Here is a 23,941-nt window from a genome sequence, read left to right as displayed (position 1 = left end):
CTCCTGGCTTCTTTCACCTGTGTAGCTGACAGTTCTTATTGGAGGAATTACTTAAGTTGTTAGTATGGAAAGGTATGGAGAAAGTTTTCAGGTAGCACAAGGCTGTTTAAAGTATATTGTCATCTGGAAGTGAATTTAGTAGCTTTTTGGTTTAAAAAAACATAAGTGTAAGAAGTCATTTAGATTTGTAACACTTTTCCAGCAACACTGGCTAATGTAGTGATGTGTGCAGCAGTCCTGGGACTTTGCTCACCCACTTTATGCAGGAAGGTCACCTCATGTCTCAGCTCACACAAGGACCTTGTGCTCTGCTTGCAGGTGTTGCTCTCATGTGCAAATGCCCACAATTATATTCTGATTGGCAAAGGCATAAATAAACAAAAAGGTGAAATATGCACATCATTGTTTCTTTTCTAATGACTTTTTCTTGCTTCTTGCCCTCAGCCCTGCTCTAACAGCTGTGCTGTACGACCTGAGCCGTCAGATCCCACAGCTGAAGAAGGATATCCAGGATGGGCTGCTGAAAATGCTCTCTCTTGTTCTGATGCACAAGCCTCTGCGACATCCAGGCATGCCAAAGGGCCTTGCCCACCAGCTGGCCTCCCCCAGTCTCACCAACATCCCAGAGGCCAGTGATGTGGGGAGCATCACCCTTGCCCTGCGCACGCTCGGTAGCTTTGAGTTTGAAGGTGAGATGTATCGCCGGCCGGGGGCTGTGTACAAATCACCAGTGGGACAGGACTGCTGGGAACGTGTCTTGAGCTGTTTTATTTTCCAGCATCAGTCTCATTACATGCTTACGACAATGGGAAGATGCCATCAGCTCACATCCCAGGCAGCAGACAAAGAACTCAATGTTACAACTTACTTTAAAACTCTTTTGACCAATCCCACAAAGCAGAAGCATACTGACAGTAGTTCCATCCAACCACTATAAGCATATGTACCTTTGGTTGAAATAATGCTTGCTTATTTCAAATGCAATACCTGCTTGTGAGCCTTAAAACACAATGCACAGAGCTCCATTATTGAGCTTTAAACTTCGTAATATCTCTCTACGTATACTTTTCTGCAGCTTAAGGAGTTATTCTAGACAAACATTAATACACAGACCATTGTTCTATTTTTTCTTAGTTTTCTACTTTTTAAATAATTTTTCTGCTGACCAATCTTATGGCTACTACTTAGCTCTAATCATGGTTCTGCTGTCTCTGAAGCCTGCCTTTTGCAGCTTTCCCAAAACCCTCTGATTTTATGGATTCCCACAAGATGAAATAAGGAAGCAGGGGGCAAGGGCATATAGGATAGAAATAGCTGGGGCATTGGAGTAGAGTACAAGTAGCAGAAAAATTCTGGGAGCATATTCTTTATACTCTTATTCTCTGGTAAAACAGGTAACTGAGGTGTAAACCTGTGTTTTAACCACCCATCTTCCTCTCTTCAGGCCACTCCCTGACTCAGTTCGTTCGGCATTGCGCAGATCACTTCCTGAACAGCGAGCACAAGGAGATCCGCATGGAAGCCGCCCGCACCTGCTCTCGCCTGCTCACACCCTCCATCCACTTGATCAGTGGCCATGCCCATGTGGTCAGTCAGACAGCAGTGCAGGTTGTGGCTGATGTCCTCAGCAAACTGCTTGTGGTTGGAATAACTGACCCAGGTTAGTGTGGGATTCAGAGAAAAGGGCTCTCCTACCGCATGTTAATTTTATCATGTGAGCTGGTGATGGTGTTACAAATACAAAGAGAATTTGGAGTAGAATTTAAACATATTTGCCACTAAACTTAATCTGTCACTCTTGGTAAGATTAAAAAGTCTCCCAATTTCTTTTTCCACATCTTGATTATTGAGGTATTAATAGAACACTATTGAAAAATGCTCTAGATGTGCCTTTGGTAATCCTTTGAACTAAGCAGAACACTGAGACTCCTTTTTGCTGCTGTTCTGGGTCACAGCCTTAAATTTTGTAGTTTGGGAAGGAATTGATCCTTCTTGCTGAAAATTTGTACTTGATTTTTTTTTTTTTTTTTTTTTTTTGTTCTTTCAGTTGAACTCATCTCAGGTTGCCACGTAGCATCCAAAAGTGACATTTGCAGGTGCAAGAGATTGGCACTGTACTGACTTGGTTATTGGGGCATGTTGAGCAGCGCAGGGATTTCTGGGCTGACCCATCATGTTTTTTGTGTGTGAAACACTGATATCGTGTCTTGCTCTGGGGAAGCTCTTGTGAAGAATTTTTGAGGCTGTTTTGTGAACAAAGGCAAAAAAAGTGGCTGGAATTTAGTGTATTTAAAGAGAAATAAATCTGTTCCTGCAGACCCTGATATACGTTTCTGCGTGTTGGCTTCTCTGGATGAGCGGTTTGATGCTCACCTTGCCCAGGCTGAAAACCTGCAAGCTCTTTTTGTGGCCCTGAATGATCAAGTGTTTGAAATCCGAGAGCTGGCCATCTGCACCGTGGGGCGCCTGAGCAGCATGAACCCTGCCTTTGTCATGCCTTTCCTTCGCAAGATGTTAATCCAGGTGAGGAGGAGGGATTCCTGCAGGGGAAACAGAGTAACTGATATTGAGAAGTCTGAGGTGGTGTTAAAGACCTGGGCTATCTAGCTGTAAATGCATGGAGAGCAGGGAGAATCAATCTCTTTTGGAAAGTAGTTATTGCCCTGCTTCGTGGGTTTCAGCAGATCTTTGTCATGATCAGTGGTTGGACTGAAGCTTGTGGATGTATTAAAAGGGAAAGGAAGGACAGCAGTTGTTATTTCACCCCTAGTCATCATGCCACAGTGCTTTCTACCTCTGTTGAGGAAGAATGTTGTGTGGTGCTTTTGGGTGAATGCGTGGTACCTCTTTGTAAACACAGATTTTGGAGCCATCACTTTTATGCTAATTAATTTTAGTTAATTTAGGATAAATAATAACAGAGTGAAACATAGTTACAGCCTTTACAAGTACTGAGTTGTGACAGAAAAAAATGAAAAGAATTTTTACCTGCCTTTTTATTTCTGGTTTGCTTGCTTCCATTGTCTCTTGTGCAGATTCTAACAGAGCTGGAACACAGTGGTGTTGGCAGAATCAAAGAGCAAAGTGCCAGGATGTTGGGTCACCTGGTTTCCAATGCTCCACGCCTCATCCGTCCCTACATGGAGCCTATTCTTAAGGTAGAGTCTCTACATTTCCTGGTGACTTTGGAATGAAGTGACACAGCAAGTGGTTACTTGACCCTCAGGAGCTACAGTTCTTTTGCTTCATCACAGCAGGAAAGAAAACAGATGGGTGTAGATGTTACTCAGAGGAACACACATGGGTGACAGTTAAGCCAAATTTAATTCCAGATTTGCATCATGTTTATGAGACCCAAGTTTCTTTTACTGTTGAAATTCTTACTATGATTGTGGGGTCAATTTCAGGTGTAAACAAAAGGAAAGATAATTTTGAGTACTCTTTAAACACATTTTAATTTGTCCCACTGTCATCCACCAGGCACTGATCGTGAAACTGAAAGATCCTGATCCAGATCCCAATCCAGGCGTGATTAACAATGTCCTAGCTACAATAGGGGAGCTTGCACAGGTAGGGATATACTGCAGATACCTCTTTGCCATGCTTGTTAAGGTTTTGGGAATGCTGGATGAAGGATAAATATTTGTCTTTGAATAGGTCAGTTTTGGGAATGCTAGATGGAGGATGAATTTTTGTCTTTCAATAGGTCAGTGGGCTGGAGATGAGGAAGTGGGTGGATGAGCTCTTCATTATAATTATGGACATGCTGCAGGACTCCTCCCTTCTGGCTAAAAGACAAGTAAGTGTTTACAACTGTGCTAAACTTGATAGCTGCTGTGACCATAGCTGTAACAAAATATCCACACATCCCATCAGAGCTGCTAAAATGAAACTTTAAATCACTCCAGTCTCTAGTGGAGTTATAGTCATGGTACACAGGTGAGGGTTTACAGTGCCTGTTGTGGCATAGTTCAAAACTGTTGGAGGAAAAACAAGAAGGAAAAGAAAGCTGTTTTTATTGGAAGGCTCGGACTCACTGAATTGAATGTTTGAATTGTACCTCTGAGTGAGAGCAATTGTGACAGCCTGAGATATTGTGGATTATTACTTTCTTTACTATTGCTTATAGAAAAATGTTCTTTATAGAGGTTTTCCAACCATGGACTGTGATTTGCAGCGTGATCAAATGCTCCAAGAAACTCTACAGAAGTTGAATGACTGATGTATCAGAAGGCATAATAAATTCCCTGGTCAAAACTAATCCTCTTTGGGCTTCATCTTTGTAGGTGGCTCTTTGGACACTGGGGCAGCTCGTGGCTAGCACTGGTTACGTGGTAGAGCCATACAGGAAGTACCCAACTCTGCTGGAGGTGCTCCTGAACTTCCTGAAGACTGAGCAAAACCAGGGCACCCGCAGAGAGGTATGAACATGAAACTACCACTCAGCCACTTAGCAAAGCTGTTTGGGAAGAGAGAGGTGCCAGGTAAATGTGCCTGCATAGATTTGAGGCAGGAAGGGGGAGAATGTTGTTGTGACTGAGCAAAATGCAATAAGCAGAAATAAGAGAATGCATGTGTACTGTCAATGCAATGGCTTCCAGAAGCTGGATGGAAAGCACTGTTTTTTCCAGGCAGTCACTTCTGTTCCAGATCTTCCCTCTTAAATCATCAGGATCTTTTCAAATATGGGGGTTAGAGTGCTGTCTTTGTCCTTAGTGATGAAGTTCTGGTGGATTTTCTTTGTGTCTTTTCAGGCTATTCGTGTGCTAGGGCTGCTGGGTGCTTTGGACCCTTACAAACACAAAGTGAACATTGGCATGATTGATCAGTCACGAGATGCTTCAGCTGTTAGCCTCTCGGAGTCCAAATCCAGCCAGGATTCTTGTAAGCATCTCACTTTCTTTCAGATAGATAGCTTTATAATTTACAAGCAGATCTTGACTGTTTTGTCACCACTTTGTCTCTTCTTAAAGAATTGTTAGTGTACATGTTTTCAACTTACACTTGGGTGTTCCTGAACCCATATTCAGGATCTTTTAATAGCTAGCTCATGACACTGCCTTCTTTCTCCTAGCTGACTACAGCACCAGTGAGATGTTGGTGAACATGGGCAACCTCCCTCTGGATGAGTTCTATCCAGCTGTCTCCATGGTGGCACTGATGAGAATCTTCCGAGACCAATCCTTGTCCCAACACCACACTATGGTAGTTCAGGCCATCACCTTTATTTTCAAATCTCTTGGACTGAAGTGTGTGCAGTTCCTGCCCCAGGTGATGCCAACGTTCCTGAACGTGATCCGGGTGTGTGACGGTGCCATCCGAGAGGTGAGTGTGCCAGGGACCACTCCTGCCTGCTCCACTCTGAAAAAGGAGAATCCATTTCCTGGAAGAGACTGTGGCTGGCTTTGGGCATTGCTGTGCTATGTGTTGATGCCAAGCACACTGCAGAAGTGAGGTTCAGCTTTGCTTTTTCCCTTCTGTGAGCAATTATTGGAATGCCCAGTGCAAACAATTTCTCTGCTTTTTATTGAAATGGCTGCTTCTGAGCATAATCCTTGGAAGGCCAGTATTTGATTCTGTTTTCACCAAGCTGTTCTTGTTCAGAAAAACATCTGTGCAGCTCCCAGATCTTTCAGTGATCTCTGTGTTGATACTCTGTGGCAAACAGTATTATTAAATAATAGGGGTAGATTCTTCAAATTTCTGGTGCACTCATTTACTTTGGCTCATCTCTTAGAAGGAAAAATCAATTTGATACAGTCTGCCAACATTTATAGCAACATGGGTGGTGATTCCACAGCAGTGCTTTCTCTTCCTTCCCACTTAACTTACAGGTATAGAAGGAAATGAGAATTGTGTGAAGATGATGATGGGCTTATGGTTCACCTAACCAGAGATGGCTGCTGTTTGCCAAGCTCTTCATCAGGCAGCCAAATGCTCTGGGGTGTGAAGGGCAGTTTGCACTTGTTATTGCTGCTGTGTTTTATAGGTGCTCCCTTAGCAGAATCCCAGCTCTGCTATTGAACTGCTGTTTTCTCCCAGCCTGAACTACTACTCAGATTGTAAGGAAAACATCTCATGTCTGGGTTGTCTGAGGTTCTAGACCTGACTGATCTAACTTGCTTGAAAGCTATGCACTTGTGCACACTCTGTTTAAAAATTTTCAGGTAAAAGAAGATGGTGAAAGTGTACTGGGGAGAAGAGCTGAGGTGGGTATGCGTGACATAAAGCCTAAAAGAGGAAGGTCCTTGTCCTGTATGTAAGCATCCTCTCACTACACCAAAAATTAGACACAGTACAGGAGCTCAGAGTTCATCTTTGGTAAATGTGTGTGTACTGCTCTCACTAAAGAAGCTGAGATTATTTCTTATTTAGATCTCATGAAAGTGTTATCTCTTTTTATGAGCTCCACGTTGTATTTCGTGACTGTAGTCTTCAAAAACTGCAGGAAGAAATGAAATTGAATAGACAGTAACTTACATTTTATCTTTTGTACACAGAAAATAGACTATCTGCATCAATTTTACATGGGCAATTTAGCCCATGTGATTTCAAATCAATTTAAAGTGTAAATTCATTGTCACAATTGGATGTTTAAGATTGACAGTTTTGCAAATTCTTTCACCACAATACATAGTGTAAGTCAAAATTCTTCTTGGTGGTGAAGAATGAATGGTGTAATCAACCATCTTTTAAAAAAATGCAGTGTTTCTGGCAAGGACCTAACTGTGTTCCCCAGTAACTTTTCACCAATGTATCTTGTGGGGGATGGGAAAAAGTACAGAAGGAATATCTTAAAATGTGTGTTAGTTTGGTTTTCAGGCAGGGGGAAAAGACTAGGGGCTAAATTTTTGGAAGCATCCTTATAAATTACAATACACTGTAATTGAGGTGTCTGTGCTTGCAAGTCTGTTCTGACACTGGAGATTTGCTGGGACTTTGTAAACCCTTCTGTGTGCTTGAGTGTCTGAGGGTATGAGCTTGCAATTTATTTTTTTTATGCAAGCTGGGGGGAAACCCAACCAATAAACCCCAAATCACTTTTTTTCCCCACTGTCCTCTTAAAAACCACCACCAATAAAAATTAACCAAAAACCCATAAAAACCCACAAAACCCAAACTGCTAAACTGAAGCTGCCAAGAATTTAGCCCCAGATTTTGAGCAGATGGGAGCTATGCATGCTATTTGTTTGATAAATGAGCCTGTGAAACTCTTTACCCAGTGGCTTTGATATCTGGATAAGCTACACTGATTATTTCCCATTTCTTCCTTCCAGTTCCTGTTCCAGCAGCTGGGAATGTTGGTGTCCTTTGTGAGAAGTCATATTCGGCCCTATATGGATGAAATTGTCACCTTGATGAGAGTGAGTGCAATCTTTATGCCAGTACTTTACTGTCAAGAAGGGTGGACAGTCTATTTCATATAACTTATCCAAAGTATCAACTACTTCAGAAGTTCATAAGAAGTGCAGAGTTGCATATATTTGAAGTAATAATTGTATTTTGAAATACCATTTATTCAAAGTTAGAATATGCATTATTGGTAGTAACTGAAGTAAGTGTAGCTTCAGGTTCTGATAGTGACTGAGTTCTTTCCAGCACTTGGATTTTGTGCACCTAATACTTTCAGAAACACAGTTTTAGTAGGAGATATATGGAGTTCATAAATAAGTGTCATTTCACATAATTTTCAGTAAATGTTTACAAACTTGTAGAAGGATTAGGAAGAAAATCAGTTTTCCAGAGGTTGTTTTCAACAACTATAAATGTACTGGAAGTGCAAAGTGTTTTAAAAACAGGAATTATAGTCCTTCCTTGCAATCTTGAATTTATCTACAGACTGTCTCCTACAGTTTGCTTTTCCTGTAATTGGTACAGCTCAGTTGAAGAACTGCTGGTTTTTTTTTTTCCCTTTTTTTCTTTCTTCTGTAGGACTTCTGGGTCATGAACAACTCCATACAGAGCACAATTATCCTACTTATTGAGCAGATTGTGGTAGCTCTAGGAGGTGAATTCAAACTTTACCTGCCTCAGCTCATCCCTCACATGTTACGGGTCTTCATGCACGACAACAGTCAGGGTCGCATTGTTTCTGTGAAGGTGAGTGGGGCTGCACTGACTGCTGTGCTCTGGGCACTGCCCAGGCAGGTGTTCCCAGCCTGCCATGCTCAGCAGGGCTCCTTGCTTGTGTGGTGCACAATCCAATGGGACAGGTGCACTTTGGCAATGGCTTGGTGTGGAATGATGCAGACAGTTGTTTAAAGTGCAGGGTTGAAGAAACTTTTCACTGGACACTTATTGATGATATTTTTGTTTTCAATAAGGGGGAGAGAATGATGTATTTGATTCTATTTTATTAGAAGGTTAATTAATTACTCCTATTCTATTCTATTCTATACTGAATTTGCTAAGCACTTAACTCTGCACACAACTGCACAGAATCTCATGACTGTCAGTGACAGTCCCAAGACAGACACACACATACCTGGCCCTGATAGGCCAAGGAAACAAAACACCATCACTGTGGGTAAACAATCTCCATCTTGCATTCTGCTTTGGCGTGATAAGAATTGTTTTTCCTTTCTCTGAGGTTCAGAGAATGTGAAACCCAGAAATATTCTTGGGAAGAATTGTGCCTTGCTTTTCTCTGTGAAGAGAAATGTGCTGACAGATACTGACTTTAAGGATCTCATCCATGACTTTGAGTCACACTGGGTCCTTTTGGTTGAAGGTTTTGGTTCTCCCCCTCAATTGTACTCTTGTGAGACCCCACTTGGAGCATTATCTGCAGTTCTGGTGTCCTCAGTGTAAGATGGACATGAAACTGTTGGAGCAGGTCCAGTGGAAGCCACAAAGTTGATAAGAGAACTGCAGCACCTCCCCTATGAAGACAGGCTGAGAAAGTTGGGGCTCTTCAGCCTGGAGAGGAGAAGATTGTATGGAGACCCACAATATGAAAGGAGCTATAGGGCAGCCAGAGAGAGACACTTTGTCAAGAACAAAGAGTAAGAGGGAAAGGAAAGGAGTAACAGGTACAAGGGTGACAGGTACAAACTGAAAGAGGGGAAATTTAGGTTAGATATTAAGAAGATATTTTTTGCTGCATGGGTGGTGAGACAGTGGAACAGGTTGTGCATGGAAGTCCCAGCATTGACAGGGTTCAGAGTCAGGCTGGATATGGCCTTGAGCAACCTGGTCTGGTAGAAGGTGTCCCTGCCCATGGCAGGGGGGTTGTGACTAGATGATCTTTAAGTTCTGTTCAAACCCTTTGACATTCTAGTCTTCTGTGTTTTTTCTCTCCAGCTTCTTAATGCAATCCAGCTCTTTGGAGCTAACCTGGATGACTACCTTCACTTGTTACTACCTCCCATTGTAAAGCTATTTGATGCCCCAGATGTCCCTGTGGTGGCTCGCAAGTAAGTCCTGGTGGCTTTCAGTCTCTCTTTGTAGTTCTTCCTGTGATAGCCAAGTTCTGCAGTGGCTGAACATTTACAATTAAATACTACTTAGTCCCTTCCTCAGCTTTTTGTATTAAATCATTGTGGAAGGTTATTTTTGTTTGGACGTTACAGCAGTGTTACTAATTTTTTGGGTTTGTTGGTGGTTTTTGGTTGGTTGTTTTGGGTTTCTTTGTTGTTGTTGTTTCTTTGGGGTTTTTAAAATTTTCTAATTCTCACCTGCCACTATTTTAATCACTTGCAAACTGTCCTGCAAGTACTCACTGCTTTAACAGAGTTCTGGTGGCCTGTTTTTCCTATTGTTATTAATCCTAGGAAGACTGAACACTTTAATAATTTTTCTTATTTCTTTCTTACCACTCTGTGAGATAAGTTCTTCCCTCTTTTTGCTCTGACTTAAGAGCTGCTCTAGAAACAGTGGACCGGCTGACAGAGTCCCTGGATTTCACGGATTATGCGTCACGGATTATTCACCCCATCGTACGAACACTAGATCAGAGCCCTGAGCTCAGAACAACTGCAATGGACACCCTCTCCTCTCTGGTGTTCCAGCTGGGAAAGAAGGTAAGATTTTTCTTTGGCTTGAAAGCTCACAGAAGGTGTGACTGTCCCAGAGATCAAGGCTTTAAAGTTGAAGTTTTGTAATGTACTCACAGATTTCCAAGAGAACTGATTTTTCTTCTCTTAGTTGTTTCTGGAATTGAGAGTTACTGAAATCAAACTGTCAGAATTGGTTTCTCATCAATGAAACAAAGTGATGGGATTTTACTGCTCTTGGTGCCACTGAGTAACGAGTTTATGATGCACTCCCTTTGACAGTACCAAATTTTTATCCCAATGGTGAACAAAGTCCTGGTGCGACACAGAATTAACCATCAACGCTATGATGTTCTCATCTGCAGGATTGTCAAGGTAAGCTGACAAGTGTGCAGTTGTTTGTACACTTGGGATATTGTCATGTTGAAACAGATGTAGCTGGAACATTCACTTGGATTTACTCATAAAATGAGGAGTGGTTGTTGCTCTGTTTCTGTGTTAAGTGCAGGCTTTTAATGCAGCTTTGAGGTTGCAATGGGATTTTTTTGTCTACTGATATTAAATATTTCTTACAGAAGAGTCATGGCAAGTTCTAGGGAAGAACTTAGACTTGTAGCCAGTGTCATTACTATTCTTTTCTTGAATGTGGATTTATCCTATTTTTCCCATGGTTTCAGGACTTGAGGAGACCTTGTTATCTCAGTATTTTCTGTGGAATGTCTTACATTTTAAAAACTTAGTAACTGGTTTACAATTTGTGTGGAACAAGCTACTAGCAAGTCAAATAGGCAATAGTGCTTGTTTCAATGTACATTATTTTGGCTTTTTGTACTAGGAGCTAAGAGTTCTTGACAGCTACCTTGAGTTTCAAAGGGATACTGTTTAGAGTTCTCTGACTTATAAGGTGTAATCTTTATAACAAAACATGGTTATTTGCTTCACAGATTTTGCTGCAAGATTTTGCTGCAAGTGCTCTTTCTTTTGGCTTGTCAAGAATTGCTTCTGTATGTGTGGTGTGGTCTTCACTGTAAACCAATTATTGTAGGGTTACACTCTTGCTGATGAAGAGGAGGATCCCCTGATTTATCAGCATCGAATGTTGAGAAGCAACCAGGGAGAAACTTCAGCCACTGGTCCTGTGGAAACAGGTCCCATGAAGAAATTACATGTGAGCACCATCAACCTGCAGAAGGTAAGACTAGAGCCTTCACAGTGTGAATTTGCTGCTGAAGGGAGCTAGTGTGTCACACTGAAGGAGTTTTATCTGATGCATCTGAACTACATTTATTTATCTTGCTTTTATGTTGCTTTTCTCTTCTGCACAAAACTGAAGTCAAAGTAGTGTCTGAGACTGTTTAAAATTAGAAGGTGCTGAACAACTTTTAAGATAGGAGTGAATGGCTGTGAAGTAACCTTTACACTTGCTTGTTAAGTAAGAGCAAGACTTTGTAGATTACAATGAATAATCTCTTGTCTCTCTAGAGACATCTTTTTCAGAGCCTCTGCCATCCTTTGTTTTTTTGCTTTTGCTCCTCTTACATCCTAGTTTTATATTTTCTTGAAGGCAGAACCTAATAGCTAAGCACTGGCTAGTTTGAACAGTTCATGCATGCAGCACACAGTTCAGTAATGGGATGGATTGGTTTGAAAATGCTGGACTCAAAAATGTAATTCTAAATGCATTATGGATTTTAAGCTGATGTTTCAACAGTGGCTTCAGCTCAGCATGTATTTTTGTAGAGAAAGGATTGTTCATGTTAAATACTTGCCATCTCATGGCAGGAATACATTTAGGGAAGATTTCTTAGACGTGAGACTTAAGTACTGCAGATTATCTGGTAAAGGCAATGGATTTCAGGAAATTGAAAAGGAATTCTCAGCATGTGGTTTGGAGCTGTAAAGAAATAATGCTGCCTGCTGATGGATTTCTTGTGCTCTTGGATAATGCTTTGTTTGGTAGGTGAATTATCTTCCTTTGTACTGCAGGCCTGGGGAGCAGCAAGAAGAGTTTCCAAGGATGACTGGTTGGAATGGTTAAGGAGACTGAGTTTGGAGCTGCTGAAAGATTCTTCCTCACCATCCCTGCGCTCATGTTGGGCCCTGGCTCAGGCCTATAATCCCATGGCTCGGTACAGAATTTTATCTCACTTGAAATGGCAGATGGAAGCTGGATATTGTAAGGAAAAATGAAGGTTATTTAGAAGCTCTTAGGTTTCATAAATAGAGACAGTTCCTGCTTTGGCATAAATCAAAGAGCCAACAGCTTGATTTCATTTCCACCCTTCCTAGTTGGCTGCTCCATGATGTGCACAAAATCTTTCATTGAAATTCTGCATGTTAGTCCAGAAGTAAGGTAATGCACATAAGTGAAGCTGGAAAAACAGCAGAATATGAAATATTTGTATTGAGTATTTACTGTGGGGAATAAAAATGCATCTGAGTGGAATAAACTGCAGTGGTTTTTTACAACCAGCATGTTGGGAGAAACTTTGATAGCATATGATAGCACAATATTTCTATTATTGTAGTATATACCAGCCTGTTCCATAGTTTTTTAAATGAAAGTTTCATAGAAGTTAGCTTTATCAAAGCTAATCACTGTTTATTGCAGGCAGGCCTGTAAGTGTATTTTTTAGCTCTCTTTCTCTGGGTAAGAAGGTGAGCCCACTGAACAGACTTTTCTCATGAATCCCGACCTCACACTGTCTTTTGTGTTCCTCCCCAGAGACCTCTTCAATGCTGCCTTTGTTTCATGCTGGTCTGAACTGAATGAAGACCAGCAGGATGAGCTGATCCGAAGCATTGAGTTGGCCTTGACTTCTCAGGACATTGCAGAAGTCACTCAGACCCTACTGAACTTGGCAGAATTCATGGAGCACAGTGACAAGGTAGAGGTGCTGTTGAGCAGCTCCTTCCAGTGCTGTTGTGGTGGCTATTCTATTATTCTATTTCTGGTGTGGAGTTCATGAGTACTTTGTAATACTCATCCTGGTGTGGATGTGTGTGCTCCTTCCCAGGGCCCCCTGCCTTTGAGGGATGACAATGGCATTGTCCTTCTGGGGGAAAGAGCTGCCAAATGTCGAGCATATGCTAAGGCCCTTCACTACAAAGAGCTGGAATTTCAAAAGGGCCCCACCCCAGCTATTCTGGAGTCTCTTATCAGGTAGGACCACAGCTGGTGAGATTTCTGCTCTTGCAGTAGCTACAATTTAAGATACTCTAAGTAGTTCTTAGGACTTCACTCTGTCACAAGATGTTGTTCAACTACTTGCAAATGTACAATTTTAGCTGCTGAGTTCTGTCTACTGTGTGGTTAAAACTATGATAGAAGCCCAGGGAAGTTTTGGAGGAAGAAGTGCAGGAAAATGTTCTGATTCCCCTTTCTCACCCTTCCAGTTCACTATGGAATGTCATGAAATGGCTGCAGCTTAAATGAGACAGATTTCTATACCTGCATATAAAGAAGTCAGAAAAGTTGAAGTTCTTAATTAAAATTTCTCATCACATTGTGCTGATTTAGCTTAGATATGTCTCATTGCACTTATGTCAAATAGAAGATATTATAAATTGTCTGTTGTTTCTGAGCTTGGTCAGTGACACAGATGTTAGCCTGATATAACCTGCACAGGATTTGATGCTAAACTACATTTTAAAATATGAATCTCTATTCTGTATCACAGAAATGTTAGCTCAGCTATTTGAGATGAACAAATTGATTTTGGTTGAGCAAAAGTTTAACTTTGTCTTTATGCAGTGAATTTTTCAACCCTCCTACTTCCTTGGAATTGTGTTTTCCAATTTTTTTCTCCTCTATTTTGTTTTCATCCTCCATTCTGCCTCATGTTATTGAGAAAAATACAGAATTCAGTGTATTTTTTCTTGGTCTCAGTTGCTTATGCAGTTGGGTTTTTTGTGTATCAAAAAGCAAGTGAAGGAGCAAAGAATTGACATAAAGCACACTTAAAAATGAAACAATTTATTAGAAATGAAAAAGTTTTAGAAACCTTTAAAAATCCATTATAGACCACAGTTAAAATAGTTCAAACTATAGTTCCACACAGTTGAAAATTGCATTATGAATATTTGAACATATGTAAATTCCCAAGACACCTTTATCTTCCATTTCACAAAGGACTGAACAACCTAATCTAGATTCAAACTCTCTTCAAGGTGAATAAAAATAGATATATTAATTATCATGATCTTTTTCCAACATATTCAAACAATGGTAGACCTATAGGAGAAGTCTCATTCTTTTTTAACTGTTATCTTTAACAGTCTGTTATGTGAAGGAAAAGTTTTCTATTTTTGACAGACTATCTCTAGGTAACTTCCACCTGGGAAGTTGGAACACATTTTGATACTCCTCAGTCTGCTGTGTTAGCAAATATTCCCTTACAGTGAAATAACTTTTGGCACTTAGGGATTCTCTGGTGTGAGAACTGTTATTCTGCTCATGAATGCAATGGTTTTAAGTGTTGGAGTTGAATTCTTTGGCTTGCTAACCTGCTGCTGACTCTCATCCTCACTGACATACAGCATGTTTGTACTCTAACCTGAACACGGTTTGGGAACAGCCCAGAAAGTTGTTTTTCTAGTTTATCAGCATTTAGGTGATCTGTGTGAATAGAAATAAACATTGGAGGGCCCATGGGACAAATCCTCCTCCAGTGTTGCTATTTGTTAGGGCAGCCTTCAGTGGGGATTATTTGAGGCAGCAGCAGGAGGTGGCAGTAAAAGGTCAGGGGAGAATCTGGACAATGCTAATTAACAACATTTTTGAGCTTTGTTCTTTCTTCTGTGGGAAAGTCAGTCACTTAATATACACTAAAGAAAGGTGCATCAGGGGCACTTCTGATTGATTCCTCTGGCTTGAAATGAGTCTTTAACTTTTGTGGTTTGAGTACTTCTTGAAAGAAGTTGCTTTGCAGTGCTTGCTCCAGACACTGAAGGAAAGGAAGCCCAGAGGCTTTTGCTGTTCAGTCCCTGCCTATCTGGTTAATAGTACTAAGGCAACCCAGTAATCACACTGCTAGTGAAAACACACCCATAGGTTTTCTGAAGGTGCTATAAGTGCATTCAGTTCTAAGCTACTCTAACACAATATTTTTCCCTTTGGAAAGAGCCTGAAGAGGAGGGAACAGGCCTGAGTCCTGATAATACTGGTGGCTCTGACTGGTGTTGCAGTGTTTGTGTACATCACCAGTACATAGCTGTTGCATGTGTTGGATGAAATAAAACATTATTTGGCTGTTTATTGCCCACCTTTTGCATGGTGAAGTCATGTAGCTGTACCATCAAACATTGATTTCTTCTATGGTTTGAAGTCCTCTGGCCGGATCTTCATCTCCACTCTCTTGAGGGAGTAGGTGGAGCCGTGCCAGCCGTACCAGGTGATGCCATCCATGCTCTTGGTGTGCTCTCCTCGGCGGTAGTAGACCCCATTCAGATTGGAGTCTGTGCAGCAGTTGTACCAATATCCACCTTGCCAGGAAACAGAAGAGATTCCTGACATTAATTTAAATTCATTATATTTATATAATTATTTTGTATTAATGATTACTACTTGTTCCAGAGGACACTGAGCAGAATGCAGCACTTAATCCCTGGAGCCTGTGGCTCTGATTGTTGAGCTTGCAGGTAAATTTAAAACTTAGATATTTAGGAACTTAAAGGCATTACAGCTCTATAGTCAAATTAGTTCAGTAGCTTTTAATTTAGCTGCTCATTCGTCTTAGAATATTTCCTTGACATGTTTCTGTCTCAGTGAATTAGCATAGGAAATGAATCTGGGTAATTCACTAGAGCATCTTAAGGTGTTTAAAAAGTTCCTGAACTCTCTGAGTATTTACTGAGACTGAGATCAACAGTTTTATTTGCACGTTGTTTGGATTGTATGAGACACAATGGGGAAATTAAAGAGCAAGATGTAATGAAGATAATTATCTTTGACAGAACTCAAAGATACTAAATTAAATTAAGAGAATGACCTCTGAAATTAGAGGCTTGTAATAGGGTTGTAATAAAGATCACAAGTCAAGCTGAACGTGGAGGTGAATACAGGAGAAGAATTACAGGTGCCTAATACTAGGATTTGAAAACTTATAACAATATAAGAAAAAAATCAGAACCTGATAGATACTAAGGAATAACGTCCTGTATCACTGTTTTATCAGCATGTGAGATAGTCTGGCAGATACTGTAATGGACTGAGAGCACACAGTTATTTTAAGAGTACTGATGTCTGTAATACACAGTCTGGTGTGGTATTTTCTGGGTCCCCTGTGGCAGGAAGGAAATGATGAATCTGACTCCATATTCTTAGCAGGCTAATTTATTATTTTGTGTATTATATTGTATTAAAGAATGCTATACTAAAACTATACTAAAGAATAGTTACAGAAGGCTCAACAAGATTCTAATTAAAAACTTCTGACTCTCCAGAGCCTCAACACAGCTGGACTGTGAGTGGTCATTAAGTTAAAACAATTCACATGAAACCAATCAAACAATCACCTGTTGGATAAACAATCTCCAGATCACATTCCAAAGCAGTAAAACACAAGAGAAGCAATCAGATAATTATTGTTTTCATTTTTCTCTGAGGCTTCTCAGCTTCGCAGGAGAAGAGATCCTGGCAAAGGGATTTTTCAGAAAATGTGATGGTGACAGTCTGGCTCTGTAAATCAGCTTTAACTGCCAGACTTCCCACATAAGTGTATTTTCCAGAACTGGTCACCTCTCCTTTGATTTGCCACTCAGATGTTACTAGTTGCATGGAAAGAGGGAGTGTTGGGCTCTCTACACCTGACCCAAGCAGCTCTCTTAGGACAGGAGGGGAGATGCAGGGAGAACCTTCTTAGGCACAACTGGACAAAGCAGTTACTTACAAGTGAATGATGGATGGGGGTGGCTGAACAGTTTTTTCAAGAGCTGGGGCATCACTGGGTGACTTAAGGCCTTGTTGAAGGCTGGATTGTTAATTTTGTTGGTGATTTTAATTATTGCCCTGTATCTCCCTTGTCTGCTTGGATTTTTGCATGGGGCCCTGCAAAAATCCTTGTCAGCTGTGTTTGTCACTCAGATACAAAAAGGGGAGAGTATGGAGGGGCTGGACAGCTGGCCTGCAAGCAAAGCTGAGTTCATGGAAGAAATAACAATTGATGATTTTCAAGTGTATCTATAGTAAAGAAGAAGACAAGGCCATCAGCATGGAAACAGATTAGGAAAGATCCATGAGAATTTTTGTAAGCTAAACTATGTGCATTAGTAGATGTGTACATGTGCCTTATTGAATTTCTGTAAAACTTTTGCCAATTATGTTGACATTAATTGCTTTGCACCAATGAATACAAGTTATTGTGATGTATTAATGACTTAAGATCACATTTTGTTAAGAGTATATAAGCTGGATGTCATGGTGACTACACCAGGTGCTAATATTCAAATTTGAGCACCTATTGGTTTGACTACAGCCTCCGAAAAACCTCACTACCTTTTCAAACCACAACCCTGGAGAACACACAAAATAAAACCCTTTTTTCTTCTTAGACCTAATTATAGGAATAATGACCAATCTAGCCAGATGGGGACATGCCTGAGCTTGTCTGGCCCTTGGTGCTGAACCAAATAGAGGCACTGTGGTGTTTTCACCCCAGAGACACCTTTGGCTGGCTGGGTGCTGCAGCTGAGCACGTGGAGGCAAGTCCAGGCATGCAGGAGCTTTGGTGGCTGTGGGATGGAGCTTTCCCCCATACCAGGGTCTGCTCCTCAGGGTTACCTCTGGCTGAGAAGCTTTAATGCGATGGTGGAGGAAAGGAGTCAGTTCTGATGGAGGGTTTGGATCCAGAGCAGCACCTAATCACATGTGTGTGTCACATCCAACCTACCAGTGACATTTGGTGGGCTTTACCTTTCCGGAACTGGGCACAGTCATCCACACACTTGTCGTTGTCCTTGTCCTTTGTGCTGAAGGCTGTGTTGTTGTGGTAGCGCAGCGAATCCCGCCCGGTGTTGCCGCTGTAGTTCCCCACAAACAGCCTGTAGCTGTTGATTTCATTGCTCAGGGTGAACTGCTGGTACTGGGCATAGCGGGTGTTACCTTCCCAGTCCTGCCCCAACAGGGGAGAGGAAAGCAGTGCTGTTAGAACAGGTATGAAAAAGACTCCAGCATCCATGACTATATGCACGTCTCAGACTGCAGAAACTGCTCTGTTAAGGCAAAGGAACTTTCCAGAGGAAGGCATGAAACACTTGGTAAAACTTGAAAACAAGGTAAAACTTCCATGTTTTGTCTGCTCTGGTGTTGAACAATCTGTAGGAAACCTGATGAGCAGCTCTTGCATTCACTATCCTTGTGTCAGCATGCTGCCTCAAGTAATTTTTTTCCTCTCTAAAACAGTGACTTTTAGATATTAAGTGTCTCACTGTCATATTTTCTGAAAAATCCCTTTGCCAGGATTTCTTCTCCTGGGAAGACGAGAAGCCTCAGAGAAAAAACAGTATTATCTCATTTGCTGTTGGAATGTGGCCTGGACATGGTTTACCAACAGGTGCATGTTTGATTGGTTTGATGTGAATTGCTTTTACTCAATGACCAATCACCATCAGCTGTGTTGGACTCTGAGGAGTTTTTCATGATCATTCTTGTAAATATCCTATATTATATACAGTTTTATTATAGCATTCTTTAATATAATATCATATCATTAAATAATAAATCAGCCCTCTGAGAACATGGAGGCAGAATCCTCATCTCTCACCTCGTCCTGGGGACCTCACAATTGAGGTCCTCACAAACTCAACAATTGAGCCTTTCAGTTTGTACATATCCCATCCCTCAAAGCTATTGTACCAACTATAAACTAGTCTAAGTCAAATCCAAGCCTTTAACAGACTGAAGAAATTAAGGGTAACACAATGCAAACTCTTGTACCCAGGCTGCAAAATGAAAAGACTCAGAGGCTTGGAAACTTAATGGGACATCTTTTTTTGAATTTTTAAATCTGAGATGAGCAGTTTGATCTCTGTCTGCAGTGGCTTCTGCAAAGAACCCCAGACATTTCTGAAAACAGTGTGTGTGCAGACAGAAGGTTGTGCCCCTGACTTTGCACGGGGGAGAACATACTTCTGTCTTGTGTTTGAATGTATTCCTGGGTTGATCCTACTTCCTTCTCCTGTAATTAAAGCATGCAAATTCTTTGGGCCTCCTAAAAAGATAGGAGATGGTACTGGGGAATAAAAAAGCCTTTTGCTGCTGAAATTAAGAGCTGATTAATTACCTCCAGCTCTACTCGCAGAACAGTGGGGCGTCTTGAAAGTCTGTAGATATTTTCATTTCCCAGCCAAAAATCTCCCTTAATATTGCCAAACCCCTCCTTGTATTGTTTCCAGTCCCTATTGAACGATGTCAAACCAACTTTACGTCTTTGGATGACAGTCCAGCCACCTCCATCTGTCTCCATGTCACAGAACACCTGGAATAGGAAAAAAAGGCAGTGGTTACTTGTCAGTAGACTTAGGAAGGTTCAGTTCCCTTAACATGACATTGTTCCAGATTTTACAACCTGAAGAAACTTCTGTGGCAAAAAATTATTAGATAAACCCTTTTCCTGTTTTCTCTCTTAAATGTACATACACTCTTTCCATCCCTTTAAGTTTGCTTAGATAAAGATGCTGATGGCAAATGCAGTTTTGTACCAAAACTTAGTGTGTGCTTTTTTCATCTCTGTAGAGAGGTATTTCTTGATTATATTTTAAAAGACATGTAATATACATTGTGTACTGAATAGCCTTACCTCCAGATCTGGAATTCCCAAAAATTCATCAGGAGGTAACTTGTAAACACCAGAAATTCTGTAGTTCCTCTGGTAAAGTGATGAGCAGTCATAAACAGCATCTACTTGAATCAGAACCAGAAAGTGAGAATCTGAGCAGCAAGAACTCCTCTTCTGTGAAAGTTTAGTTTGTAGTACAAGGAGTGATGAAGAAGGCTTTCCACAAGACTGATGTTTTCCTGCAATGGCTTCATTATGAGGAGTGTATGCATTGCCAAAGGTGTTGTAACACCGGGATTTTGTGATTTTTATTAATTGATTTTTTTAACCTCTGCTGTGCAAAAAGACATCTCTGCTTTCTCATCCCATTGCCAGTGTGTGTCTGTGCTGGAAGCAGATTTGCTGACCCCCTAGGAAGTAATAAAGGCTCATCCAGTGAAATGGCCCAGCCTGCTGCAAGGTGCCTGTTTGGAGTGTGTGAACAGGTTGGCCAGGTTTGTGGTTGAGGAATATTTGTTCAGCCCTTTCTGCACTGGCATCTGTGACAAGAAAGTGCCTGTTAACTGCAGTCACTCAGTCTGTGAAAGCCTCTTTTCCTCCTGGTGCAGGAGCTGACTTGAAGATGGTAAAATGCATAGCTATTTAGAGGAGGATAAATGAGCTGAAGCAAGGCTTTATAATCTCTTACCTGGTGAGGTGAGAAACATCTGTGTTAAAAACCTTCTGGGCCAGTTTCTGTTGCATGTAACTGTTTTTTCTTCAGCTTCAAAGAGACTTGTTAAAGTGTAACTTTTTTTTAAGGCCTACTGTAAATAGCGATGTGTCAAACCTCACCAGATGGAACTATTTTAGAGGAAGAATTAAGTAAATAGATTTAGAAGTTCCTCCTTAATTAAAAAAAAAAATCCAAATGAAGTCTTTTGGCAAACCCAGTTGAGACTGAGACAATTTCAGCTCTTTGCAGTGAATTTCATTTGAAGAGAAAAGTCAGCAAGGAGGATGCTTTCTTTTAGAAGTGCCTTTACAGGTAGCTGACCTAAAAATGCACCTGCATTCCACATTGAGTACAGGCCTGTGCAATCACTGTGTGCAGTGACATTTTCCCTCAGGGAAGGGAATTTTGAAGAATTTAACTGTGGTCTGGCTAGGTATAAATCACAGTTTGTATTCTATATCACAGTTAGTATTCAAGCTACAGCCTTGAATTTTTAAGAATTATCATTCAAAAATAATGGATCACTCTTTTTTTTACTCTGGTTCAGAGATAGTCATAAAGATACAATTACAAATCTTTAGTAATTCCTGGAGAGCATTTCTAATTGTTTTAACAATTTCTAGTCTCCTGTCAGCACTGTGAGCTCAGAGGTTATTCCTGCCAGAGCCATTCCCTAACCAAGCCAGCTCCCCTTCTTTTAGGATTGCTAGAGCAGTGCTCAGAAAATGCAGTATTAGACTGAATTCCTCAATATAGAAATGCAATACCTGTTCATTTTCTGCACTCCTTAAGAACAGACATAGATATAAAAATACAGATGAAGAAATTCAAGCCAGTTTCCTCAGGGTCACTGCCTAGCAGCAGCTTTCAGCGTGCATGCTTGCTAACCACGTTAGCAGGACGTGCTAGCCCTAGGAATTAGTCATTAATTGTGCATTGAGAGGAGCATCTGGGAGCTTGGTGTCTCCCTCCTTACCAGCTGATGTTTGTGTGACCATCTGAGCTGCCTGCAGTTGCATGATGTCTATCTGGTTGTTCATTTGGGAGTACTTGCTCTCGGCGTCGATCAGGCGCGACTCCATCTGCTTGGTGCTCCCTTCCAGCTCCATCACCTGCATCACCACGTTCACCCAGTCCCCTTCCTGCTTCTTGCTCAGCTCCTGCAGCATTCTGCTCAGGTTGGCTACCTGCAGCTTGAGCTCCTTGATCTCCTCACAGCAGCCTGGCACCTTCAGCTGTGCATTCCCGTTGCTCATTCTCCTCTTGGGAGGTTTGTGCAGCAGGGCTGGGTAGATCACCACACACACAGTGACAATGCAGAGCCATGCCAGCTGAACCCTGGGTCTTGCTGGCATTTTTGCTTACAGCAACAGAAACCTTCCAGCTGACTGCAGTAGGCTGAATGCAGCTGGGATAGGTATAAAATTTCCTGCAGCAGCCTGGTACCTTCCTTGCTTCCAGTGAAGTGAGTCTCTGAAGGTGGAGCCTGAGGAAGTGGCTTTTTTTCAGACACCTCCTGTCAGAGTCTATGCACTTTGGAAGTCTGTCTCAAAGCATCTTATATACTATTTTTCTCTTTACCTCCACCCCCCTGAAACTATGAAGAGCTTGCTGGCCCCTCCCAGTTCATCTCTTCATATCAGGTATTTCCAGGGTGAAATTGGAACAGGTTTCAGCCAGGAAAGGTTGGGGAGAGCAGGAGAGACTTCCCTCAGTTCTGTCTTGAAGGGGTGTAGGAGAGGGCTAGGAAATGAGAAGAATTTCCAGCAATTATTGCCTCTTGGATTGGAGCCCTCTTGGTGACTGGTTCTGGCACTTAAATAACATGAGAGCATTAGAGATCCAGAATGTGAAAAGGCAGTTCAAAATGGGTGAGTTTATAGAAGTTCAAGGAAGGGAACTCCCTAGAAGGTAGCCCTGACTGCTACAAGTCCTACTACAACCCCAGAAGTTGTAAGGGGTAACTCTATCATTGCATTATTTCTTAATTCAGACAGTATTTTAGCAAATTAATTAGTTAAGCATCTCATCCTCTTCTCTCTGGATACTGGGTTCTCTGCACTATTAATGTTGTAAAATCCACTGCTGCTCTTTTAGCAATGGGATATCTGAGGGTGGGATGAAATGAAATCTGCAGAATGTGTAAGTAAAAACTCACTCCTCTGTTTATTCATAGTGAGCAAGTGAAAGGACATTAAGTAATGGTGAGAGTCAGTGTAAAATTGACACAGGGTGGGTGTTTTTACAGGCAGTGTGATCTAACTCCAGGGGTAGGGAGGCCAGTTTATTGATAGGATTTTGAGAGGAAAATCTATGGTTAATTAAAATATCCATAGTTACATAAACAGTAGATTTTAGAGTAAATCTTAAATTTTTAGACGTTCAGAGTATTAGTCCAGTCTCAGCTGGCTGAGATGCAGCTTCCCCTCCTCTTTTATATCTTTTAACAGTTCAGAATTTTACTATAGCAGCTTGATGTCCAAATAAAACCATTTCAGCAAAGGTGCAGCCTTTTCCAGAAGGTCTGCAGGCTTACTTCTAGATCCTTCTGGATAAGATTCTGCTCCTCAGGCCAGCTGCTCTGTAATTGCCCAACATGTGGGTTCTTGCATCTTCCTGTACACTTTCTGATGATGATAATGGGCAGGAATAAGATGAAGTAAAGGATTGAATGCCTCATGTATCTGCTCCTTGCATAAACGCTGTGAAAGCTTCTTGATGTCCAAGGAAACAAGAGGAAGCTAATTCTGCACTTCTCACAAAGGCCATTAGCACAAACCCAGCTGACACACACTGCCCCATCTTGGCTTCTTTTGCTGATCCAAAGTGGCTGCAGGATTTCTGCTTGATTAGGAACCATTAGGAAAGCCTTGCTGACCTGACATTTGCTTTTAAAGAAATGGAAAGCACAATTGCTTGTTGATGCAGTTTCTCTCCCTCCTCAGCTGTGATGCACTTGTTGCTTGATGCTTTGTTGCTGCCTCTGACTTTCACTGGGGCTGGCTGAGAGCTCTGCTCCAAAACAGACCCCCAGGAGTGTGAAGATGTTGGGAGATGAAGTGATCCAAGCACTGCAGGAGTGGAATATGGATACAGGTGTCTTGTAAACCTGAATTTTCCACAGAGAAGGAAGAGGGAATCTTGATGAGGAGGTCAGAATTAGAGCTCTCCAAACAAGCAGTTGTCTTGTGGGTGACTGCCTGCCTGTGTGCTGTGCCCAAGAGAAAACAGCTGAGTCTGTTGTGTCAGCTAGTGAGGCCAGTGTGTGGGATTGGTGAGCTGAGATAGTGCCAGAGATATGCAAGTACAATTTGTTTAAAGCACAGAGGGTACCTCCAGAGCAGACCATAGGCTTCAGTCAATTTTTGTCATGGACATTCCAGAAACCTTCCATAGCAAAATTGCTTTTTATACTTCAGACCAGAAAGTGCCACTGCACACAGATGAAAGCCTGA

The 23,941-nt window shown here is 41.5% G+C and overlaps 2 protein-coding genes across 7 annotated transcripts in view; one reads left to right on the top strand and one right to left on the bottom strand.

Moving 5' to 3' along the window:
• The window catches only part of MTOR (mechanistic target of rapamycin kinase), a 69,919-nt gene that overhangs the window by 7,616 nt on the left and 38,362 nt on the right, over window positions 1–23,941 (top strand). For 5 of the 6 annotated variants that reach the window (XM_050982574.1, XM_018920469.3, XM_050982573.1 and 2 more), the window contains 19 exons: window positions 445–689; window positions 1,445–1,660; window positions 2,318–2,523; window positions 3,036–3,158; window positions 3,481–3,570; window positions 3,707–3,799; window positions 4,287–4,421; window positions 4,755–4,884; window positions 5,075–5,325; window positions 6,168–6,209; window positions 7,278–7,364; window positions 7,933–8,100; window positions 9,304–9,416; window positions 9,860–10,022; window positions 10,278–10,370; window positions 11,041–11,187; window positions 11,982–12,124; window positions 12,721–12,883; window positions 13,013–13,158. In XM_050982574.1, the coding sequence (XP_050838531.1) occupies window positions 445–689; window positions 1,445–1,660; window positions 2,318–2,523; window positions 3,036–3,158; window positions 3,481–3,570; window positions 3,707–3,799; window positions 4,287–4,421; window positions 4,755–4,884; window positions 5,075–5,325; window positions 6,168–6,209; window positions 7,278–7,364; window positions 7,933–8,100; window positions 9,304–9,416; window positions 9,860–10,022; window positions 10,278–10,370; window positions 11,041–11,187; window positions 11,982–12,124; window positions 12,721–12,883; window positions 13,013–13,158 (2,754 nt within the window). The remainder of the gene's footprint in view (window positions 1–444; window positions 690–1,444; window positions 1,661–2,317; window positions 2,524–3,035; window positions 3,159–3,480; window positions 3,571–3,706; window positions 3,800–4,286; window positions 4,422–4,754; window positions 4,885–5,074; window positions 5,326–6,167; window positions 6,210–7,277; window positions 7,365–7,932; window positions 8,101–9,303; window positions 9,417–9,859; window positions 10,023–10,277; window positions 10,371–11,040; window positions 11,188–11,981; window positions 12,125–12,720; window positions 12,884–13,012; window positions 13,159–23,941) is intronic. The other variant, XM_009095633.4, reaches the window with a different exon arrangement.
• ANGPTL7 (angiopoietin like 7) lies at window positions 14,012–22,000 on the bottom strand. Its single transcript, XM_018920474.3, has 5 exons — window positions 21,463–22,000; window positions 19,793–19,896; window positions 19,277–19,471; window positions 17,908–18,106; window positions 14,012–15,479 (listed from the first exon to the last, which is right to left on the bottom strand). Exons 1-5 carry the CDS (start codon window positions 21,839–21,841, stop codon window positions 15,310–15,312), a joined length of 1,047 nt encoding a protein of 348 aa, XP_018776019.1. The 5' UTR covers window positions 21,842–22,000; the 3' UTR covers window positions 14,012–15,309.

The sequence above is a fragment of the Serinus canaria genome, chromosome 21, assembly GCF_022539315.1.
Source record: "Serinus canaria isolate serCan28SL12 chromosome 21, serCan2020, whole genome shotgun sequence".
Classification (NCBI taxonomy): Eukaryota; Metazoa; Chordata; class Aves; order Passeriformes; family Fringillidae; genus Serinus; species Serinus canaria.
The sequence above is the reverse complement of the archived record's forward strand: the minus strand, read 5'-3'. Positions and strand labels throughout refer to the sequence as shown.

Excerpts from the sequence above, each read along its gene's own strand:
- ANGPTL7 (XM_018920474.3), bottom strand. The coding sequence starts at position 21,841 with ATGCCAGCAAGACCCAGGGTTCAGCTGGCATGGCTCTGCATTGTCACT. Across the intron at positions 18,107-19,276 it reads TTCTGCGAGTAGAGCTGGAG|GACTGGGAAGGTAACACCCG; the intron begins GTAATTAATCAG and ends CTGTTGGGGCAG. Across the intron at positions 15,480-17,907 it reads CTGTGCCCAGTTCCGGAAAG|GTGGATATTGGTACAACTGC; the intron begins GTAAAGCCCACC and ends TTTCCTGGCAAG.